The 23,155-nt window shown below is 34.2% G+C and overlaps 1 protein-coding gene across 6 annotated transcripts in view; it reads right to left on the bottom strand.

Annotated features, from left to right (window-relative positions):
* LNPK (lunapark, ER junction formation factor) overlaps positions 1-23,155 on the bottom strand; it is a 62,773-nt gene that overhangs the window by 5,970 nt on the left and 33,648 nt on the right. For 2 of the 6 annotated variants that reach the window (XM_036421134.2, XM_036421138.2), the window contains 6 exons: positions 21,862-21,945; positions 21,728-21,779; positions 10,752-10,964; positions 4,543-4,648; positions 3,066-3,136; positions 2,106-2,276 (listed from right to left, as the gene is read on the bottom strand). In XM_036421134.2, coding sequence (XP_036277027.1) covers positions 2,106-2,276; positions 3,066-3,136; positions 4,543-4,648; positions 10,752-10,964; positions 21,728-21,779; positions 21,862-21,945 — 697 coding nt within the window. Of the gene's footprint in view, positions 1-512; positions 596-1,377; positions 1,476-2,105; positions 2,277-3,065; positions 3,137-4,542; positions 4,649-10,751; positions 10,965-21,727; positions 21,780-21,861; positions 21,946-23,155 lie in introns of all 6 variants that reach the window. The other 4 variants (XR_006740559.1, XR_004984871.2, XM_036421137.2 and 1 more) reach the window with 4 other exon arrangements.

Genomic DNA, 23,155 nt, shown 5'->3' with positions numbered 1-23,155 from the left:
ATCTGTAAATTCAATAACTGAATTTCAACAGCTTTTGCTGCTATCAAGGAACTATTGCAATACTTAAAAAATATAAAAATTATAGCAGAAAAGTTGTGGAAATCAGAAATCTAAGCCCTCAATTACACTGCCTGTCAGCATAGAGAATAGATGATTAAGATAATATGATCTTAATAGTTCAATTTAATCATAAAGATATGCCTCCAGTGTTCAAAACAAATGCATCTTCTCTGTTCATCAAAAATACTTCCAGTCATTTACTGAAGGAATCCAGCTTGAAATTGATAACTGTATATCATAGTGTTGAGATACGAGTCTTGGAGAAAAGTTCAATCTTCTAGAAAGCCAAAGAAGTAAATGGTGCTCATTGCCATTTTAATGAATCCAAAGAGAAGTTTGAAAGTTACTACTCTAGAGATAATCTTAAATCAGATGCAAGTGTTGCTTCAGTTTCTAGCACTATGAAGTTACTAGACTCTGCCTCATATTTTGTCTTCACCTATTAATATTACCTTATTAGGGTTGAATATGACCCAGTTAGACTTCACTCCAGAGATTTCAGACAGAAAATGAGACATCTGGGGTATTGCTCCTCCTAGATTAGATGAGAAGGAAAGGTATAGCTCGGTGTTGTTTGCTAACTATCTATATTGACTTTAGCAGAAAATAAAAAGCATTAGGCTCATTATCAAGATTTTATTTTGTTGGCTGATTTTTCTTTTTCTTTTTGTCCCAACTATTGGCTTTCAAATATTCACTTTAGCTTTCATAAGTAAGGTTACTCATGGAAAGGACTTCAATGTTTCCTCTAGGCATCTTCAGTAAGAAAGTCTTTCATTTTCCAGTTCCAAGAGGGTGTATTGGTGAGGCAGATGATTTTCATGTGACAGCATGAAGCTCAGAGCATGACTTAAGCAAACAAAAAAAATCTATTATGTTTGGAGTTGATGTTGCAGACTTGGAGAAGATGAATGCTTTGATTCACTTTTGGAAGTAGCAGACCTCTTGTCATGCCTATCTATTCAAATTCCTTTTGGTATTTGTTATTAAGCCCAAAGCCAAGCCTGAGTCAACACATGTATTTTATTATTCAATTTTTTTAAAAAGATACACAAATTTTCATAAAACTTATCTGAAAATTCCCCCATATTATTTTTAAAGCAATTTTCCCACACTCAATGCTTTTATAAAGAAGAAATCAAATATATATAAATGATAATTCCTAAAACTTAAAAGGATGAATATTGATTGCTAAATAAACTATGTAAGCTAAACTTCCATTATGAATTTTTTTCTCTATAGCACCAAAATATCATAGCCTGAATCATAATTTTAGCAATCTTCAGAATTCAGAGCTGCTTAAAAACAGCTCCTCACCTCATTATTAACAGCAAGAAATAGTTGGCAATTAATAGACAGCTCTTCCAACTCATCTTTTTCATTTTTTTTTTTTCATGAAACTTCCTCAAGAATTCCTAAAATAGAATTGCAAGATAAGGCCTAAAATCCAATGAATTCTGATGAACTCTGTTTCTCTAAAATAAGGTTGTTTACATCAAGGCATGCGTCAGCAATGTTAGTCTCACTGATCAAGATAAACTGTTTCAAAGGACTACCAGCCGTACCAACACAGTCAACTAAAGGATGCAAGGATGCCTTTCCAATTCCAAGGTCTCTTGTTTGCAGTAACTTCTAATTCAAGTGGTAAGCAAAAGCTTATTTTATCAATATCAACTGCAATTTTTTAAAAATTGTATCTTATAGTTGCTCCATAATTATCATAATCTGCTCCATTTAAATAAAATGGGGAAAAAATGATTCCATAAAAACATTACCAGTCAAATCTTCCAACTGTTATTAGAAGAGGTCACTCCATAAACAATGTTTTCCTAGCTATTGCTGGATGCTGCTTAACAAGTTATATTTTAAAACTAAAACACATCATAGTAATTACACAGGAGGCTACAGTATCAGAGTGATAAGTGATATATGCATTCTGCAAAATCTGATAAATAAATCCATTCTTATTTAAAAGCATTATTCTGTTATTGTTAAAATAGTAAACATTATTAAGAGACAAAATTTTTTAATTAACACATTTATACCTTCACTTATCAGGTTCTCTGATGAAATCACACTTCCTGCGGGCAAGGGGCCAACTAAACTTGAGCCTTCCACAGCCTGCCTCTTCTCAAAACTAAACTCTGGCAGTCTTGGAGCCTGAGGTCTGGTTTTTCTTGCAGGATTCAAGAAAAAACAGTAGGCACACCGAAAAGCTGCAGAGAATTAAAAATAAATAAATAAACAAAACCACAAACCAAAGAAAACTCAAGGATAGTCAGATAACTCACAAGATTACTTTTGCAAATAGTCAAAGAACTCTTCGAAAGTTATTTATCCCTAGTGAAATTATATGTGGTTTTAGCAATATTATTGCAAGTGTTCTAACCAAAGCTAATTTTAAAGTATACTTTCTAATTATTATTAGAATATTAATTTTAGATTAGAAAAGATAAGTTATATAGCAGGTTAACTAAAAATTGCAAAACAATATTAATAATGACCTAAGTGTATTATAGAAATTATATTTCTAGTCACCAGAGTCATTAGGTATTTTTAAACCCAGAACCTTGCTCATTTACCCAAGAAAGTGTAGTATATCATATATGAGAAACATAATTAATTTAGTACAAAGTTCCTTAATAGTGGCTACACATGAGAATCATCTGAGGAGCTTTAAAACCATGCTGATGCCCAGAACCCTATCCCATATCAATTAAAGCAGACTTTCTTGTAGGTGGGCCCTGGGCTTCATACTTTTTAAAAGCTTTTCAGATGATTCTGATACACAGTGAAGTTTGAGAACAGCTGACCTAGAGATTGTACATTGTTATAAGAAAAATCTCATTTGTCTTTCCTGCTTTGCTATGTTCTAAAATAAGGACAATAGCTTGAAAAATATATACAGAGACAGTACCAAAATTAAAATGACATTAGATGGGAGCAGGCATAGAATAAAAAATTAAGCATAAAATATTTAAATCTAACTGCCTAATAATTCTTACCAATGTATTCAAATTCTTCTTTCAATGCCATGCCATTATGAGAAAAACACTGCTGACATATAAGGGCATACCTATACCAAAAGGAAAAATATACTAATTACAAATGCAAACAAAGCCCATGGGAAAAGCTACTTTAGCCATCATAGCTAACTTATATTTTAACATAACTAAGTATGTCCTATCAAACTAGATGTTCTTAGTAAACAATAAATAATACTGTTTAAACATAATAGTCAAAATTTCAACCATTTTAAAATATAATTTATGTATCAAATTAAAAATAAACTAAGCAATCAGTCAAATTAATACAACTTTTTTAAGTTAGCAGAAACATTTGGTAACAGAACACCTCAGTGTTTCCTAAAGTATCTGGGGATGATAGACTCAAAATATGTAGTCAGATAAGAATGGAAAAGATGGAACTTCTTAGGGATTCTCAATGAGAAGTTTTGTAGTAAAGAAATTAATTTTGTTTAGTTCAACCCAAAGATTAATTTCTCTACGCCATAATTCCTATACTTATCCTAGTTACACTTAAACATCTTCCTCACTTTCTATTTATAGACTCATTCTATTCTTTGTTTTGAATAACATATAATTTATTGTTAATTTTATCTAGCCCTTGTATTAAATTGATAACATTAACCAATAACCTTGTCAAATATCTACTCTACTATCCTAAAAAAAATTCTTAAGTCTATATTATGACAATTGCTATATCATAACTCTCTTCCTAAAATTATTATAAGGATCAAATAAATAATTGAAAGAACATTCTGAAAACTGTAAGTGCCAAATACATATAAATTGTCCTCATTGTTATTAAAATCATCACCATCACCAAGTCTAGCACTGATCTATAAAATTACATTTCTTTTCTTTTTTTTAATATATTTTATTGATTTTTTACAGAGAGGAAGGGAAAGGGATAGAGAGCTAGAAACATTTTTGAGAGAGAAACATTGACCAGCTTCCCTGCATACCCCCTACCAGGGATGTGCCAGCAACCAGTGTACATGGCCTTGACTGGAATCGAACCTGGGACCTTTCAGTCCACAGAACAATGCTCTATCAACTGAGCCAAACCGGTTTTGGCTAAAATTATATTTCTTAAAACCTATCAAGTTTTCACTAATTGTATGCTCTTCAATTTTAAAAGTTTTAGTGAAAAGAATCAATTTCTCTAAAAATAACTGTAGAGTAGTATTATAATATAGTGCTGAAATACATATATTTCAGTATTTTACTTCCATACTTTATCTAAATTCCTACTGGGGAAAAACAAAAACAAAAAACTGAATGCATACTCCTTTGCAGGGCTATGAAATAGTCCATTATGTTTTAAAATAAGGAAACAGGAGCTACAAAACTATAAAAATCTAGTGCATCTAGTGCATGCACACAAAACATACACACCATGACCAATAAACGTTTTCTTCATTTTCACTTTTTTTTTTACCATCCTCGTAAACATTACCTGTTTTGTGGACCATCACCAACTAAATATTCAACAACTCTATCCAAAGCACTTCGTTCTCGGGGGAGAATGGGTCTAGCTAAAGGTGGACCTGGAGGATGAAGACCTGGTAAATAAATAAACACATAAAAATTATATGTACAAAATACATATAAATTTTAATTCAGTTTACTAAGAACTACCTATGCTTTTTAGAGTTTAAATGATTTTAACAAAAATAACATTGATTTTTGTTATTTTTTCTCTGTAAATTATTTAACATATATAATTTACTAAGACATGAAATGATGTTAGGTTCTGTACAAACTAATTTTTAAAATGGCCAGATTCTTAAAAACACATGTTATAATAAATTACAGAATTCCACTTTGGACCATTATAGTCAGAGGGGTCATATTTACCTTCCAAACTAAAATATGATGCAAAATATATGATGTAACAGTTTTAAAGACAATGGATATCAGGCAATGTAAGATAAAGATTTCTGACAGACAAAAAGCAAATAAGATGAACCCTACAATTGCCCCAGCTTGTTGTCTAGAAAGAATTTCCAGGCAACGGCTCAGGGAGGGTAATCCCAGGTGAAGTAAACCCGTTTCCCTGAGATGAGATAAAGCTGGAACTTTGGGGAAGGCAAAGCAGCTTGAGTTCCAGGAAAGTCGAAGAGAATGCACAGAGCAAAGATTTACAGACTATTCAACAGAGTACTGACTGACACAAGCATATGAGGAAACTACCTGAGGACAGAGAAAACTGCTCCAAAGTATTTAAAGGTAAAGTAGCTCACACAGGGCCAAAAATATTGCATGTTCCCACCAGAGTGGAAAACTTCATAACTCGCAGGTCAAGGTCACTGATCAAGTATTCAGAGGAGTTTTGTGTAGGAATATAAAAATATTCCATATCCAAATAAGCAGAAAAATACAACCCATCATGAGAAAAATCAATCAAAAATGACCTTGAAATGACAGTGATAATAGGATTAGTAGACAAATATGTTAAGACACTTATAACTATATTCCATATGCTTCAGAACCTAGAGGAGACATTCACTGTTAAGTAGAGGCACAAACTTCTGCAGATAAAAACTACAATGTCTAGGATAAAAAACCCAGAGATGGGATGAATAACAGTTTGCATATTACAGAAAAAATATTAGTAATTATGAAGATATAGCAATTGAAACCATACAAAACAAAGACTAAGAATATTTTTAAATGAAAAAATCATCAGTGAGCTATAGAACCTCAAGCAGTCTACTCTAACATACATATGATTGGAGACCAGAAGAGAGAAAGGGAAAAGAAAGTAATATTTGAATAAATAATGCACCAAAATTTTCCAACTTTGATGAAAACTACAAACCATAGATCAAATATCAACAAAACTTAAGCACAAGAAGCATATTCAAAGTGTTTAAAACTAGTGATAAAGAGGACATCTTAAAAGCAGTCAGAAAAAGATACATTATGTATAGAAAATAGATATAGAAATGACAGCACATTTCTTATCAGAAAAATAAGCAAGTCAGAAGACAATTAAACAATATGTTAGAAATTCTGAGGGAAAATTATCGAATTAGAATTCCATATTAGTGAAAAAAGTCTTAAAAATTAAGGCAATGATGAAGACTTTTTCAGACATACAAACTGGAAATATTCATCACTAGAAGAATTATAAGAAATGTTAAAAGAAGTCCCTTCAAACAGAAGGAAAATGACACCAGATGAAAAGAGGAATACCAGAAATGCTTACCATGTAGGTAGAAATACAAAACTTCTACTTTTAAATCTTTTAAAAGATAACTGATGGTATAAAGAAAAAAATTAAGTTTTTAAAAATGTTTTTATTGATCTCAGAGAGAGGAAACTAGAGGAAGAGACAGAAACATCTGAGAGAGGAACATTAATTAGTTGCCTTTTGCAAGTCTCCCCCCTACCAAGAATGGAAGAGTGACCTCACTCTTGCTCGATGCTCAACCAGAGCCATACTGGCTGGGCAGGAAAAAAATAATTTGTTGTGGGATTTATAACATATGTAGAAACGAAATGTATGACAACACATTTAGCAGCACAAAGGCTAAGAAAAGAAAAATGCAAGTATACGGTTGTTAGAGTCTTAAACTATATATGAATTGGCACCCTATCATGTGTAAGTTGTGATATATCAAAGATATATACTGTAAACCCCAAAACATCTCATCGATATTTCTCTCTCTCCCTCTAGCTTCCTCTCTCTGAGATCAATAAAAACATTCTTTTTCATTATTTTTTTCCTTTATATCATTCAACTTGTATGTCTGAAAAAAGTCTTCATCTTTGTCTTCTTTTTTAAAAGACTTTTTTCACAAATATGGAATTATAATACTAAAATTACACACAAAAGCAATATAGCTAATAAGGCAACAAAATGTATAAAATGGAATCATGAAAAAAAAAAAATAATAATCCAGCCCAGCTAGTGTGGCTCAGTAGTTGAATGTAGACCTATGAACCAGGAGGTCAGGGTTCAATTCTCAGTCCCCGTAGGGGGGGTGTGCAGAAAGCAGCTGATCAATGATTTTTCTCATCACTGGATGTTCCTATCTCTTTCTCCCTATGCCTTTCTCTCTGAAATCAATATAATTAAATTAAATTAATTTTTTAAAATACTAAAAATCCAAGAGAAAGCAGAACATAAGAAAGGTAGCAGAACAGATAGGACAAATAGGGGGAAAAATAGCACAATAGAACATTTAACTCAAACCTATACATACCAATTATTATATTAAATGTATGTGGCCTGAACATCCTCATTATGAGGCAAAGACTGACAGAATGAACAAGAAAGCAAGGACCAACATAAGCTTCTTACAAAAAAAAAAAAAAAAAAAAAAAAAAAAAAAAAAAAAAAAAGACATTTTAAATATAAAGACCAAATAAGTTAAAAGTAAATGGTAGAAAAACATATATACACATATACACACCAATGTTAATACCAATAAAAAGAAATCTATAGAAGTTGTATTACTACCTAACACAGTAGATTTTAGAACAAAAAACATTCTCAGGAATAAAAAAAAAGTACTAATTTCATAATCACAAAAAAGTCAATTCATCAAGTGGGCATAGCAATCCTAAATATATATGCGCATCATAATAGAGCTTTAAAACACATAAAGCAAAAATTATAGAACTATAAAAAAAAACAAATATACAATTATAGTTGGAGATTTCAACAGCCTTCTCTCAATAGCTGGCAGGACAGCAAATCATATAGTGTTGATAAAGAACAATATTATCTACTACCAACTTGATCTAGTTGACATTTAATAGCCACTCTACCCAACAGGAACAGCATATAGTCATGCATTGCTTAATGACAGGGATATGTTCTGAAAAATGCAGCATTAGGCAATTGCATCATTGTGCAAATATCAAATTCACACTTATACTAACCTAGACAGTACATAACCTACTATACACCTAAGCCATCCTATATAATGAGAGGAATATGCTAATTATCCATTTATGCACTGAAGTGTAATGACCAACTGTATAATGACCAGATCACAGATCTGCAGGAGGGTGGGGCAGCAAACTATAAGCAGTTGGCCAAGAGCTACAGGAGGGGGCAAGGCAGCAAGCAATTGAGGGGGATAAAAGGGGGAGGGGGTAGCTACAGGAGGGCGGCAGCAACCTACTGGCACATGGATTCATGTGCAGGGCTACTAGTATAGTATTATACTGCCTATTGATCCCAGGCTACAAACCTGTACAGCACATTACTGTACTGGACACTGTAAGTAATCATAACACAACTAGAGGCCCAGTGGATAAAATTCGTACATGGGGGGTGGGGGAGGGAGGTCTCTCAGCCCAGCCTGCATCCTCTCACAATCCGGGATCTCTCAGGGGATGTTGGGCCTAAACCAACTTAAAAGTAAGCAAATGATGCCAACATTATAACTATTAGTAAATAAAATTTAGGTTCTAGAAAAATTAGTATTACAAATCAAGTAATTTTTTTGGCTTTCTCATAGAAGTTATTTGTTTACTTGTACTAACAACATTCAATCATTATCATAACAAAATAAACATTAATGCAGACACTTAAGTGTTAACTCCTATAAAATTTTCAACTTGAATAAGCATGCCAAATGAGATTCAGAAAGCATTTAAGCCAACTTAACTTTTGCTGGAATATTTTACTTCTACATGTTTAAAATGAAAATGTCCATAATGGAATCTGAATATATAAAACAACAGATTTCATAAATATATCTTAAAATCCTTACATACTTAAAATAATGCATATTCATCTTCATACTATTAAGGATAACGGTAATTAATACAAACATCAAGTGCAATCATTGTAGGAATACTGGTCATTTTTACATAGCTTGGCAAATTATCAAGTACCTGCTGCTTATTAATTTTCAAACATATGGGTGCCCTGTGGTAATACACATTAAATTGATTCTCTTCCACAAATATGGCATAATGAAAAAATGAATTATTAATCTTCTCTATAAGAAATCACTTAACTCATTCATATTTTTGGCAATGTTCAACATAAATAATACAGTCTTTTACACAGAAGCTAATTTAAAACTTTGGTAAAATGTTATATTGACATGATCATGAAATTTAGGCCATTATTCCTGCTAACCCTATTCTGAAATTTGCAATACAGTTTTTACTTTATATAAGTTGCTAAACTTATATTTCTTTAAAACTAATTAAATATACAACTGTATATAATACATGCATTCTCACCAAAACAGTAATTTCATTAAACAACTAAGAACTTTACGCATTATGGGTATCTCAAATCAGTCAGATAACAATTGAAAGATAAATAATTTTCAATCAATTTCATTTTTCTCAATTTCACAAAATATATGGCTATCTTAAGGAACATAATTATATGTCAAGTTTAAAAGTATTTTTTCAATAACTGTTTTGAAAAATGTTTGTATATATTTCATTTAGAGCCAGATTTCTTAATGTTTATAAATTAACAATTTTCTAGTTTTCTAAAATGTTATGCTGCTTTTTTTGAAGGAAGAGCAGAAAAAACTATCTACTGTAATATTAACATTTAGATTACTTATTGATTTTATTATATAAATGTCCTGAATACCTGATATCAACTACTGAATAGCCTCAAAAATCATTATAAATTATGCTAGTAATTAGTCATAAAAATACCAAAATAATCTAAATTAGAATTAACCTAAAATAGTATAATTTACAATCAAAGTCAAGAACCTGACATGGAAATCTACATAAACTAATGTGACTTGCTAAAGCAATGAACTTTCAAGCCCCAAATAAAATTGCAGGGTAATATAATGCGTTACACTCCCAAAATGGGATCGTCCCTAGTGATCCTCCACACTAAAAAAGGAGAATCTGCTCAATCAGTGTGGCTCAGTGATTGAGCATCAACCTATGAAACAGGGGGTCAAGGTTCAATTCCCATCAGGACACATGCCAGCTTGCAGACTCATTCCCCAGTAGAGGGTGTGCAGGAGGCAGCCAATCGTTGCATTGATTTTTCTCTCAACATCAATGTTTCTATCTCTCTCTTCTGCCCCTTTCCTCTCTGAATCAATAAAAACATATTTTTTTTAAAAAGAGAGAATCCAAAGGAATGAAATAACAGTAAAGAAAATATGCTAATTTAATGGGACTTTATACTAAAGTATCTGTCACAAAATACTAAGGTTCTTTGGCTTAAAAAAAAAAGAATACTTTAATACCAGTCCATATTAACAATAGTGGTATTGTACACAATAATGGAATATTCTTCCTGAAATATGTTAATTGTCCTGTTTAAAAATATATGTGAAGGATATGGCAAATCTATAAATATATTCCAAAAGTGTTCTCTTCTATCCCCATTTTAAATAAATCTGGAGCCATTCTAAAGGTGAATATAAAAAGATATGCTATACTGTTGACTACAGAATACTACAAAGTTTTATCGCCATTTAAACAAAGAAGCCATAACAGTTAAATGAGCTCAAGAAATAGATTTCAGTATCACACGGTGCCAGCTGTAAAGAGTTATGGCTAATTGAATATGGAACTCCTGCTTAATCAGATAACTGCTCTGCTATTTCCAAATGAAATGCCATTTCCATACTGTCTGAAAATGGCCCATTTTATTGGTAACCAGAGAAAACAATATAAACTGTAAATAACATTAAGTGCTCTGTTTACCCATTCCAGGCACAGAAGTAGCAGGGGATCCAAGACGTCTTGGTAACGCATTTGATGATAGGGCTGGAGTAACAGTTCTTTCTGGGGGCCCACCAGGGGCTGAAGTGTCCTTTGTTGGACCAGGAGAAACTGGAACTTGTGGAGGAGGGCCCTGGCTAGACCTTACTGGTGTTGAAGAAAGATTTCTTTGAGCTGCAGTTCGCTGACGAATCTCTGAGAAAAAGAACAAAAAGTATAAATCACATTTAATATCCAATATACCACATTAGCCAATACCACAAGTATTCTTTACATTTATTTTTGTGACAGCAAAAGGCATCTGTAGGGCCAAAACTGCTTATAATAAGAAATCTATAAAATGTAACATTGAAACTGACTAACAAAGTACTCCATTTCTGAACCTACGAAGTCAACTGCATATATTTACACAAGCCTTGAACTCAATCCATCTACTAATATCACTTTTCAAAATAAATTCAAGTAAAATAAAATCATCACCCACTGTGTCGTGTCTTTTACAGAGTAATCCTTCCTAGTTTATAATAAAGGAAAGTTAAAAAAAAGGAAAGTTTATCAGAATTTAGTGAAAATTGCAAGTTTTTCAAGATAAAAACAATGGTAACTCTAAGAAATGAGTGAATAAATATATTCTGGTACTATCAAATAATTTATGAGTTAATTAATAGTCATAGAAATGTTGCAAAAGTATTCTTTACTATTAGGTGTCATGCCTATTCTCCTTTACACTACTGCTATTTTCTTAGTAAATTTCTTTTTGCCAATACATTCGATAAAAAAAACAAACTTCCTACTTAGCATAAATAATGTATCACTATAAATAAATCTTATATTTAGTTGCAGAAATTAAAAGATTTCTGTAATGGGTTAGCAAATGTGCCATATCCAGGCTGCTGCCTCTTTTTGTAGTTTTACTGAAACACAATAATGCTCTTTTGTTTACATATTGTCAATAGCTGCTTTAAAGAGCTGAGTAGTTGTAACAGAGACCATATGGCTCTCAAAGCTGTCGTATCCTATATAATAAAAGGCTAATATGCAAATTAACTGAATAGTGGACCAACTGGTCCCTGTGATGAGCACTGACTTACCAGGGGCCAGGCGCTCAACACAGGAGCTGCCCCCTAGTGGTCAGTGCACTCCCACAGGGGGAGCACCCCTCAGCCAGAAGCCAGGCTCACGGCTGGCTGGTGAGCACAGCAGTGGTGGCGGGAGCCTCTCACCTTTCTGCAGCAGCACTAAGGATGTCTGACTGTCAGCTCAGGCCCACTGGAATGGGCCTAAGCTATCGTTTGGACATTCCCTGAGGGCTCCCAGACTGCGAGAGGATGCAAGCCAGGCTGAGGGACCCCCCTCAAGTACATGAATTTCATGCACTGGACCTCTAGTTTATTATACTTACTATCTGGCCTTTTACACAAAGTTTTATGATCCCCCTAACTCAGTAGCATAAAATTCAATTCTATCCCCATTCCCACCAATATCTTACTTGAATGCTGATGGTAACATCTCAAGTAAAGAAGAACGTATAAATTTTTAATTCTACATATCACATAAAGTTGTTATAAATCCCAAATTAGGCTGAAACTAAAGAAGTTAAATTTTAATTGGCATTATTGGTAAAAATGCACACTCCACAAGCAAAATACTTTAGATTTGGACTTTGACAGTTAAAGATTTCATGAAAAGTTAATTGCAATCAAGAGTACAGCTCTAGCATCAAATTTCAGTTTACTACAATTAACTCTACTAGTTAAGAACCTGGGCCCTCTGGTAACAAAGATTTGGTGAGAATACTGGCTGTTATTACTTTTTCTCAGATGGATTCTTACCTCACGAAGTTATAAGAAGATTAAAAAAGATAATATCTGTAAATTAATAGCTCATACTTATTGGATTACATACTATTTCAGATAACAGTGTTTTCATGCAATTAACTATTTTCAAATGACCAGTTAACTATAATTATTGGAGTCAACTAATTTTACATTGATTCTTAATGTAGTCTCTAATCCAGCCCCTACAGTAATGAATTATAAGCATGTCATCATTATATAAATAGAACCATCTTTATATTTAGCTATTTTCCATGCAATTTACATAGAAAGTTTCAGATTTTACCTGAATTTACTGTATCCTAATATCTCCTGCAAATTATTTGATCACTTAATAATTACAAGGAATTCACAAGCAACACCTTAAAAGATAGTTACACATTAGGAAAGCCATTAAATGCTACAAAAGGTACTGAGATCAATAAACTCATATTAAGGTTTGTTCATTTAAATTAATTTTCAAAACAAGGCATCAAATATTATAAATTATTTTTAGCTAATTTTCATATAAAAACACAACTTAAAAAATGACATTTCTTCCAGATAAAGTTTAACATTTATTAGGTTATATTAAAAGTAGCTATTAGCTTTTTCCTTCTTGGAGACCTAAGGCTGCTTCCTCTGAATGTGCATTTACCCTGTGAAAATTAACCAAAGCACATTTTTAATATCACTTATGTGCTACTAAAAGGTAAGGTTTATAACTAACTGGTAAGCAAAGAATATCATGTTTAACATTCCATAAAAGAGAATTAGCATAATAGTTTATAAATTTAAATTTAGGCAGACAAAGGGGAAGAAATGATATACAAAAGTCAGGAAAGGGAGAAAATAATATCATCATTTAAAAAAAAGCAGATAATAAAGACAGTATAGTGATTACTAGAGGGAAAAGGGGTGAGGAAGGTCAAAGAGAGTATAGGGGGATAAATGCTGAGGGAAGGAGACTGAACTTTGGGTGGTGAACACACAATACAATATGTAGATGATGTATTATAGAATTGTACAACTGAAACCTATATAATTTTATTAACCTATGTCATCCCAATTCAGTAAGAGGTAAATGTCAATAGTTAAAAATAGCTAGTGATACAATCTAAAACTACACTTGGTAAAGTGTTATGAAATATTCTGGTAAGGTTTGACTTAAAATATCTAAGATTTTCCCTAGTCAGTATGGCTCAGTTGGTTGGAATGTCATCCCATACAGCAAAATGTGGCGGGCTCAATTCCTGGTCAGGGCACATACCCAGGTTGCAAGTTCAATCCCGGTTGGGATGCATACAAGAGGCAGCCAAGCAATGTTTCTCTCACTGATGTATGTTTCTCTCTCTTTCTCTCTCTCTCTCTCTCTCTCTCTCTCTCTCTCTCTCTCTCTCTCTCTCTTCCCACCCCCCTCACACTGATGTTTCTCTGTCTATGTCTCTCTCTCTCTCATCAATTTTAAATAATAAAATGTCTAAGATTTCTCAACTTTTAGCCACTCACAAATGCCTTGTGTTATTACTACGCCAAAAAGTTTCTAGTACACAAAAAAGTAGTGATTGGTTATATTAAATATTTCCTACATTTAAATATAAAGTAGCATCCCAAAAAAAGATTTACTAAGCATTCCACCTCAATTTGGCATCTTATCTAATAAAAGAGTAATATGCAAATTGACTATACTTCTGCTATATCCACAAGCCACACCTATCAGCCAATCAGAGTGAGTATATAAATTAACCCCAAACAAGATGGCTGCAGCCTCAGAGAGCAGGAGGGAGGCTTGGGTTTCCCAGGCAATGGAAGAAGCCAAGCTTTCAGTCTGCCGCCCTTGCTGGCCTAAGCCTCCACTCATGGATACAAAGTTTCAATTATAGAAGGTAAACAAATCCAAACAAAAAAGGCAGCAGCCACGAAGTGAGAAGGAGGTTTGGCTCCACTCCAGGCTACAAAGTTTCAATTGTAGAAGGTAATAAATACCACATACCAGGGCCTCTGCTTAGGTTGCAGAGGGGCGTGGCTGGCCTGCAAATCACCACAGGCCCCTCGCCCAGGCCACCCCACACCCCAAGAGAACCCCCACCCTGATCCAGGACACCCTTCTGGGCATACCAGCTGGCCCTACTCATGCACCAGGTGTCTATCCTATCTAATAAAAGAGTAATATGCAGATTGACCATCACTCCAAAACACAAGATGGCTGCCTCATGTGCTCAAAGATCCTGCCCCCATGTGGACACAAGATGGCCACCATAAGATGGCCAGCAGCAGCGGGCAGTTGGAAGGGACCAGGCCTGCAAGGGAAGGTAGTTTTAGGTGATCAGGCCAGCAGGAAAGGGCAGTTGGGAGGGACCAGGCCTGCAAGGGAGGGCAGTTGGGGGTGATCAACCCTGCAGGGGAGGGCAGTTAGGGGTGACCAGGCTGGCAGAGGAGGGAAGTTGAGGGCAATCAGGTCTGCAGGGAAGGGCAGTTGGGAGGGGGACCCAGTTAGGGCAAAAAGGCTGTCAGGGGAGCAGTTAGGCATCAATTAGGCTGGCAGGGGAGTGGTTAGGGGGTGATTAGGCTGGCAAGCAGAAAAGGTTAGGGGCAATCAGGAGGGCAGGCAGGCAAGCAGTTGGGAGCCAGAAGTCCTGGATTATGGGAGGGATATTCGACTGCCCATTTAGGCCCGGGATTCTACTAGGATCGGGCCTGAACGGGCAGTCAGACATCTCTCGAGGGATCCCATATTGGAGAAGGAGCAGGCTGGGCTGAGGGACAACATTCCTCCCCACCCCCCGGGCACTAATTTCATGCACCAGGCCTCTAGTATACATGTAATTCCTTTAAATAACCAAAATAATAAAGAATGTGCATATGACATCTCTTCCTTTTACTTTCAAATTTTTCTAAAGCCTACATTCACTATATCATCTTCAAATCCTATTCATACCAAGATCCTTTAAATACAGCTTCTATCCTACTTCTCTATTGAAATTATTTTCTCAGTAGGTTGATGGCTTTTTATTAACAAAAATGACTCCAAAATCTTCCTTCCCGTAAAGGAAAAGCTTTTTGAAAAAAGCAAAACTTCCCCAACTTTTCACTCCTCAACACAACACAATCGGATTTTTGTGCTCCTTCATAGCTTCCACAGTATCACTCACCACTTAAAGTACCATTGTTTTGATCATATCACCATTATTGTCATTAGCATGGCTGCTCTTTACCAATCCCTGCTATCTGCTAGGAACTATACCAGGTGCTTAATGTGAGTTTACTAAACCTATCTAATAAAGGGGATATGCTAATTCACCAAAACTGGCAGTCGGACATCCATCTCACAATCCTGGACTGCTGGCTCCTAATCGCTCACCTGCCTGCTTGCCTCGTCGCCCCTAACTGCCTCCCCGACAACCTGATCGCCTCTCACTACTTCTGCGTGCCATTCTGATTAACCCAAACTGCCCCATTGCTGGCCTGGTTGCCCCTAACTGCCCCCCCCCACTGCCGACCTGGTCACCCCCAACTGCCCCCTTGCTGGCCTGGTCGCCCCCAAATGCCCCACTCCTGCTGGCCTGGTTGCCCCATGCAGCCTGCTTGTTCAGTCATTTGATGGTCCCTCACTAACCTCCCTGGCAACCTGGTCACCCCACACAACCTGCTTATTCAGTTGTTTGGTCATCCCTCACTAACTCCCTGCTGGCCTGGTCGCCCCACACAGCCTGCTTGTTAAGTTGTTTGGTAGTCTCTCACTAACCCCCTGCTGGCCTGGTTGTAGGCAGCCATCTTGTGAGGGCATGAGGGTCAATTTGCATACCACCTCTTTATTATATAGGATATCCTCACTCTGTTATATAACCTCACTTGTATTCTACTTTACTTTTTTGCAGTCTATGACAGTGGAAGCCTTCTCTATTATAACTGCTCATTGCTTCTGTCTTTTTCCTGGGCTCTTCTTTTTCCATTTATCCTTACACATTAATGTTCCCTGGAGTTCTGCCATAGATCCTCCTATTCTATTTTCTCATCCTAGGAAATTTTACTCAATCCCAAGGTTTCAATAAGTATGTTGCCTATACTTCCCAATGATTCCTAATATCTATCTACAACCTCAACCTTTTTCCTGAGCTCCATTGGAAATAATCAACTTCCTATAAACCACACCACTTGAACATAATTCCCAATCAACAGATCCAAAAGCAAATACATTATCTTTTACACAACCTACTACTCCAATTCTTATGTTCCTTATCTTGCTTAAAACATTAACATCTAACCAGTTACCCAAACCAAAAACCTAGCAATATTGTGACTTCTCCTCCCACTCCCCTTTTCAACTCTGATTGCCATTGAGTTCTGTCAATCTACTCTTAAACCTGAATTCTCTTAAATCTCTTCCTTTTTCAACTTCTTCACTACAAGTTTATGTAGTGTAGGCCTTTATCTCTTACATATGTTAGATGATATCCAAATTGATCTCCATGTCTCACCTTGCTCTCACCAATCCATTTTCCATGTTTAAAAAAAAAAAAAAAAAAGTGTTCTTTCTAAAATGCAAACTTGATCTGAAAGTTCACCAAGGTTATCCCATTTGGTTAATTACTATTTCATAACATTTAAACAAAATTCATGAATTAAAAATAGGTTTCCTTTTATCTTCTTAAGCTCAAACATTTATTAAGCAGCCACTATAAGGAAAGCACTGCTAAATGGGACTCAGAGCTGCATTTAGAGGTGGCAAGCAAAGATAATATAAAATACACATATGCAAGGTAAGTGCCATAAAAAAAGAACCAACAAAGTACCACAAGGAGTTCAAGAAGGGGAAGATACAAACTTAGTGATGGGAGAAGAAAGGGTTTATAATAATGGTGCCATTTAAGATGAACACTAAAAATAGATGGGGATAGAAATGCCTTTGGTTAACTGTATTAAGGTACATATGGCAGTTTCAAGAATCCAAAATTCTTTGATTTGCCTCCCATCAAATGGAGAAAGAAGGGTGTAAATGTCCTCTCCCTTGAATCTGTACTGTTACTGTTTGACCACAAAAATATAGGTGTACCAGTTTCTAGGACTACTTTCTGTCTCTTGAGCTGTGTGCTCTTAGAACCCAAACACCATGTTAGCAGCAAGCCCAACTGACCCCATTAGAGAGGTCCAGGTGGAGACAAACCAACAGCCAGCACCAACATATTAGCCTTGTGAGTTAAGCCATCTTGGTAATAGATCCTTCAGCTCCAGTTAGATAGCTCTATCTAATGTGAGGCAGGGATGAGCTTCAGCTCCAGTCAAGACAGCTCTATCTTATGTGAGGCAGGGATGAGCTGTTTCTACCAAACCTTGCCAAAATCACAAATTCTTGAGTAAAACAAATGAATACTGTTTTCAGCCACTAAGTTTTGAGGTGGCTTGTAACAATAGATAACTGTAACAGTATAGATATGACACTTAAGTAAAGAACACCCAAAACATAAAATTTGCTATTTTATAAGGTGTTTTCCAGATTTCCTTAATCAAATGTATATCCTCCCAAAAAAACAGCAAAATATAAAGTGCCATTCCATTTGCTCTCAAAAAAGATTAATGATTTATACTTTAATCTTCCCTATATGCCACGAAGTAAGTAAACTCTAAACTCTTACTTAAATAAGAAGTTGTAATCTATTTGCTAGAGCCATTAAATTTTTCTGTAATACTTATTGATTTCAAATTTACCTGTGGCAGGATACAATTGACTTTTCTTTTGTTAATTTCATTAAGAGAGATGTAGTGCTATACACACAGGTAAAGAGAATGTAGAGGTGACTCCCTTTTTGAAACAAATATAGAAGGGTCTGTTAAGAATTTATTTTAGCTACAGATGGCATCCTCCAATATTCTTATCAGCCTCTCTAGTTCAGTCATTCACTCCTATCTATGGTCACCATCTAGTCCTATATCCTAGTCATTAAGAATAACTGCACTCCTCTCAAGTTCAATCATCCCACTCTCAAAACACTTAGCTTTCCAGCTATTTTGTAAAGGGTCAGACAGTAAACATTTTATATTCTGTTGACCATATGTGGTTTCTGTTGCATAGCTTGTTCTTATTTATTTTTTAGAACATTTAAAAAATATAAAACCAATTCTAAGCTCAAGAGTCATAAAAAAGAGATTTGGGCCCAGATTTGCAGGCTGTAGTTTGAGAACCTTATTTTAATATTACCAATACCTCTGACTGTCCATTATTCCCCTCTCATTGTCCTTATTTCCCTCATGTTCACCTTAGATTTCATAATACAGTATTATAATCCTTCCCTTTTTGTACACAATTTCACTTCCCTGCCCCTTTATCACTTTATCTAATCCATTAGGCAAAATCTTACTCCTGGGTAAAGCCAACTCTCTGCCTACTCCATGCCTGATACCCATACAGCTAAACACAACTAGAAAAGACACATGCTTTAAATGGATGACCATCAACTTCAAGTGGATGTTAGTGTCCTCTGGCATTTCTATATTTTCCTAACCTATTTACTCTCATACTCTGCTAGAGAATTATTTTATACCTTCTCTTCATAACTCCAACATCTTCCTTATCCATGCATTCTCATTAAGAAAACGAGTGAAACACAAATGGTTCTGCCTCCAGCTACCTATTTTTCCACTCCCTTTTACTCAAAATAATTGTTTGTTCAATTGTCTCCAACTTCTCTTCTCCCATACTTTCTTAAACCCATCCTAATCAGGCTTTTGCCCCCATTCTTCAAGGTCACCAAAGAACTCAACATTACTAAAAATCAATGTTTAATTATTGACCCTCAATTTGTTTGGCAGTAGTTTTTGTAACAGATGACCACTACCTTAAAACACTCTTCAATTATCATCCAGGACTCAACCTCTCCTGGGTTTCCTATCTTACTGACCACCTCTTTTCAGTTTCTTTTTCTGGTTCATCTTCATTATTCCCAACAGCTGAATGTTAGCATACCCTAGGGTGGCCTTAGTCCTTTTCTTTCTCCATATTTAACATCGGTAGTAATCACATCCAGTCTCATGGTTTTAATACCATCCACATACTAGTGACACCCAAATTTATATCTCCAGCCCAGATAATTCCTGTTTGCCAGACTCATACTCAACTGTTTCCTTAATATCGCCACTTGGATGTCTAACAGGCATTTCAAACATATAGGTCCAAAATTAACTCTATTCTTTATCACCTTAACTCTAAAAAGCAGTTAATTACATAGACCTAGTAGAGCCAGGAATACTGGAACAATACGCTCCAGAATAAATCTTCTTAAAGATTATCAGCTTCTTGCCAAAGCCAGTTTGGCTCAGTGGTAGAGCGTCGGTCTGCGGAATGAAAGGTCCCAGGTTCGATTCCGGTCAAGGGCATGTACAATACATTGGTTGCGGGCACATCCCCAGTAGGGGGTGTGCAAGAGGCAGCTGGTCGATGTTTCTCTCTCATCGACGTTTCTAGCTCTCTATTTCTCTCCCTTCCTCCTCTCTGTGAAATATCAATAAAATATATTTTAAAAAAAAGAAGATTATCAGCTTCTTAAAGTAAAAAAACCATATTATAATCATCTGTTTATTCTCCATGGTGCTTGCACATAAGTTATTTAATACATTCTTTTAAATGAACACTTCATTTATATGTAGCTAAATGTTAATTCTCCAGAAAATATTTGAAAGCAGAATATTCTAAAGCAGAGAGACCATCAACAATAAGTTTTATTGTTGTTATTTTTAGCAATGGTTTTTCTATAATTAAGACATGACATCAGAAGGAAAAAATGTTTTTGAATATCAAAGCTTCTAAAGTAAAGGTAAGTTTAGCTTCTTGAAGAAACTTATGTTGCCTAAATATTAATAAATATTTAAGAATGTCAGGAAAGGGAATCATATATCTGTATTAGAGTGAAAAGGTCATATTTTTCTTTAAATAACTGCTAGCAATAGATTTTTTAAAACAGCTGTAAAATATCACATTTTAAAAATGTATTCACTAAGATTATTTAAAAAGTATTTTTGAAAAGTTAGTCCCAGTTATACAAAATACTGTATAAATACAGAAACATAGCCTATAGACAAAAAAAAAAAAAGGTTTTTTATAATTATTAGGAAAAAGTTTAAATTTAAGTAGAAAATTTAAACTGATTATGGAAGTAAGAGTTTCATAGAAAGTATTGATGCCTATTTATCTTAATCATATGTAAGCTTTTACATTTATCAAAAGAGCAAGCTAATGTTTCTAAAAACTAAAATCCTGTTTATGGAATTATGGAAGAGGATGGGATTCTTTCCAATTAGAAAACTTAAAACTATTATAGCTTATTTAGAATACAGAGTCTTTGGAGACATTTATAAAAGAATTGACTTCTCAAAGTTCTATATGTCATCTCAACTTTATAATCAGACTAAAATTCTGATGATTTATAAGAATAAATGTTAAAAATTTTTAAATAGCACAGTCTATATTGCAACAAAATCCTTACAAACTATATTATTTGATTCTAGACAAGAGAACAAAGAGAAAGCCAATGCAAATTCAAAATATCTTTTACATGGCAGTCTTGGGAAAACTTTATGTAACCACTTAAAATAACAACTTTTAAAGTTTACGTAATAATTAGTAACAAAATTGTGATGATTTCACTAATAATTTGGCAATATAACCTCCAAAAGAGTTAATGTTATTAAGTAGCAGTAATTCAATTTTTCCTCATTTCTAAATTATTTTCTCTTCCTAAATAAAAGTGCTATTTCAGAAGAAACTTCAAATTTGACAAAAATCTTCATTAAACTTAATCCCAAAAAATAATAAAAATGTAAAAATTTTCTTAAAAATAGATGTTCCAAGAAATCCTTACTTACAGGAGAAAAAATAATTTTAAAATATTGTTTAAATTACTTAGATTTCAAAAATTAAACCAACTGTATATTTAATCTCAATAGAAAACATCTTTGTCAACATAATCCTATAAAATCAAAATGAGATAAACATATTGCCATCATTCCAAGTCATACCCCAAATTACCAAATAAAAATTAACAAAAAAGCATTCTACATAAGTTTTTATACACCTCTCTAACACATTTTTAACTCACTTGGGGAAATATGGATCTTTCCAACAGCAGCAGCAGTTTCTACAAAGTTATTTACCTTGTCCAGGTCTTGCAGTTACATCTGGTCCAGCAGATGGCGGCTCAAACTCCTGTCAATTGCAATAATGTTATTACAGTGATCTATTACAATGTGCAGTTTATAATAAAATAGTAGTGGTATCACAGCCTTACCTTTGCTTTCTTTGAATCTGGATCAAACCTTTCAAGAATTAATTTAGCTGTTTTATAAGTTTCTTTTTCCATGACTTCTTCAAGCTGGAAACAAAAATTTCCATAAATTCCACATTTTTAAAGCACACAGAACTTATTTTATAAGTCCCATTCAAAAAGTGTTCAAGTATAGGCTTAAATAAACAGCACATAATATATCCAGATAGCATGAAAGACTTCCTACATACAAATAATTAAAATCCAGATTTTAAAATGACTTCTAACCTCTAATATGTTACTTGTATTTAACAGTTTTACTGCAAGGAAATACCAAATATTGCTAATTGTTTACATATAATGAGGAGAATAATTACATGCACCAACTTCAATAATGGAATGTGCAAAAATCTATCAGCCATCATTATTGGAAGTTATTAGACATGACAAGCAAATGACAGGCAATTCCTTAGATTTATTTCCTCATAGCACTTAATGCTATTAATTTAAAGAAGGTCGTTAGCCAAGAGCTTTACAAAATAAAATCTCTGTGCCAATTAACTGCTGTCAGCATCGATTTTAGATTATTTATTAGCAGAAGCAATTAGCTTGCTGCAAATGCAGTGAACACTCACTAAACTGGGAGAACAGCCATGGAATTTGCTCAAATTACTTTAAAAGCTAAAGCTCCCTGTTTTTATACTTAGAATCAAATAACTTTAAAGAGAAAAAAAACATGAACATACTAATAATTAAAGTTAAAATTTTACTGAGTTCTATGCTCACACTAGAGAATTTAATTAAAATACTTCATTATTATAGCATTTTATTTACAATGCACTCAAGTCACTTTATGGGTTAATACTGGGTTTAATTTTAAAGTAATTACTAGTAAAGTATCATTTTAGCAGTTATGGCCCAATATCAAAAAAAATTTAAGTTTAGTACAAGACAGTCAAGTTATAACAAATAGCTAATGTGTGGAATAAAACGCTCTTGCAAACACTGGAACTGGACCTTTTCCTTCTCAATGACCACTGATAGCACCTCGGATTCATTAAATGTCATATCCCAAAGGACTTTTATTTTAATATGCAACACAGAACACACATACCAAATTAAAAAATACAGTTAAAAATATGTTGCCAGAATAGTAATAGATTCCTCATGAAAAACTCAATTTAACATTTAAGCAGCTAAGTGCTTAGATGAATGATTTATTAACCTAGGTTTAGTGAAACTAAAACATTTTCCTATTTCAAAATTATAATAAATTCTCAAAGCAGGGAAATTTAATCTTCTGATGTAAGGGAAGTAT

Source organism: Pipistrellus kuhlii, unplaced genomic scaffold, assembly GCF_014108245.1.
Source record: "Pipistrellus kuhlii isolate mPipKuh1 unplaced genomic scaffold, mPipKuh1.p scaffold_m20_p_7, whole genome shotgun sequence".
NCBI lineage: Eukaryota > Metazoa > Chordata > Mammalia > Chiroptera > Vespertilionidae > Pipistrellus > Pipistrellus kuhlii.
The sequence above is the reverse complement of the archived record's forward strand: the minus strand, read 5'-3'. Positions and strand labels throughout refer to the sequence as shown.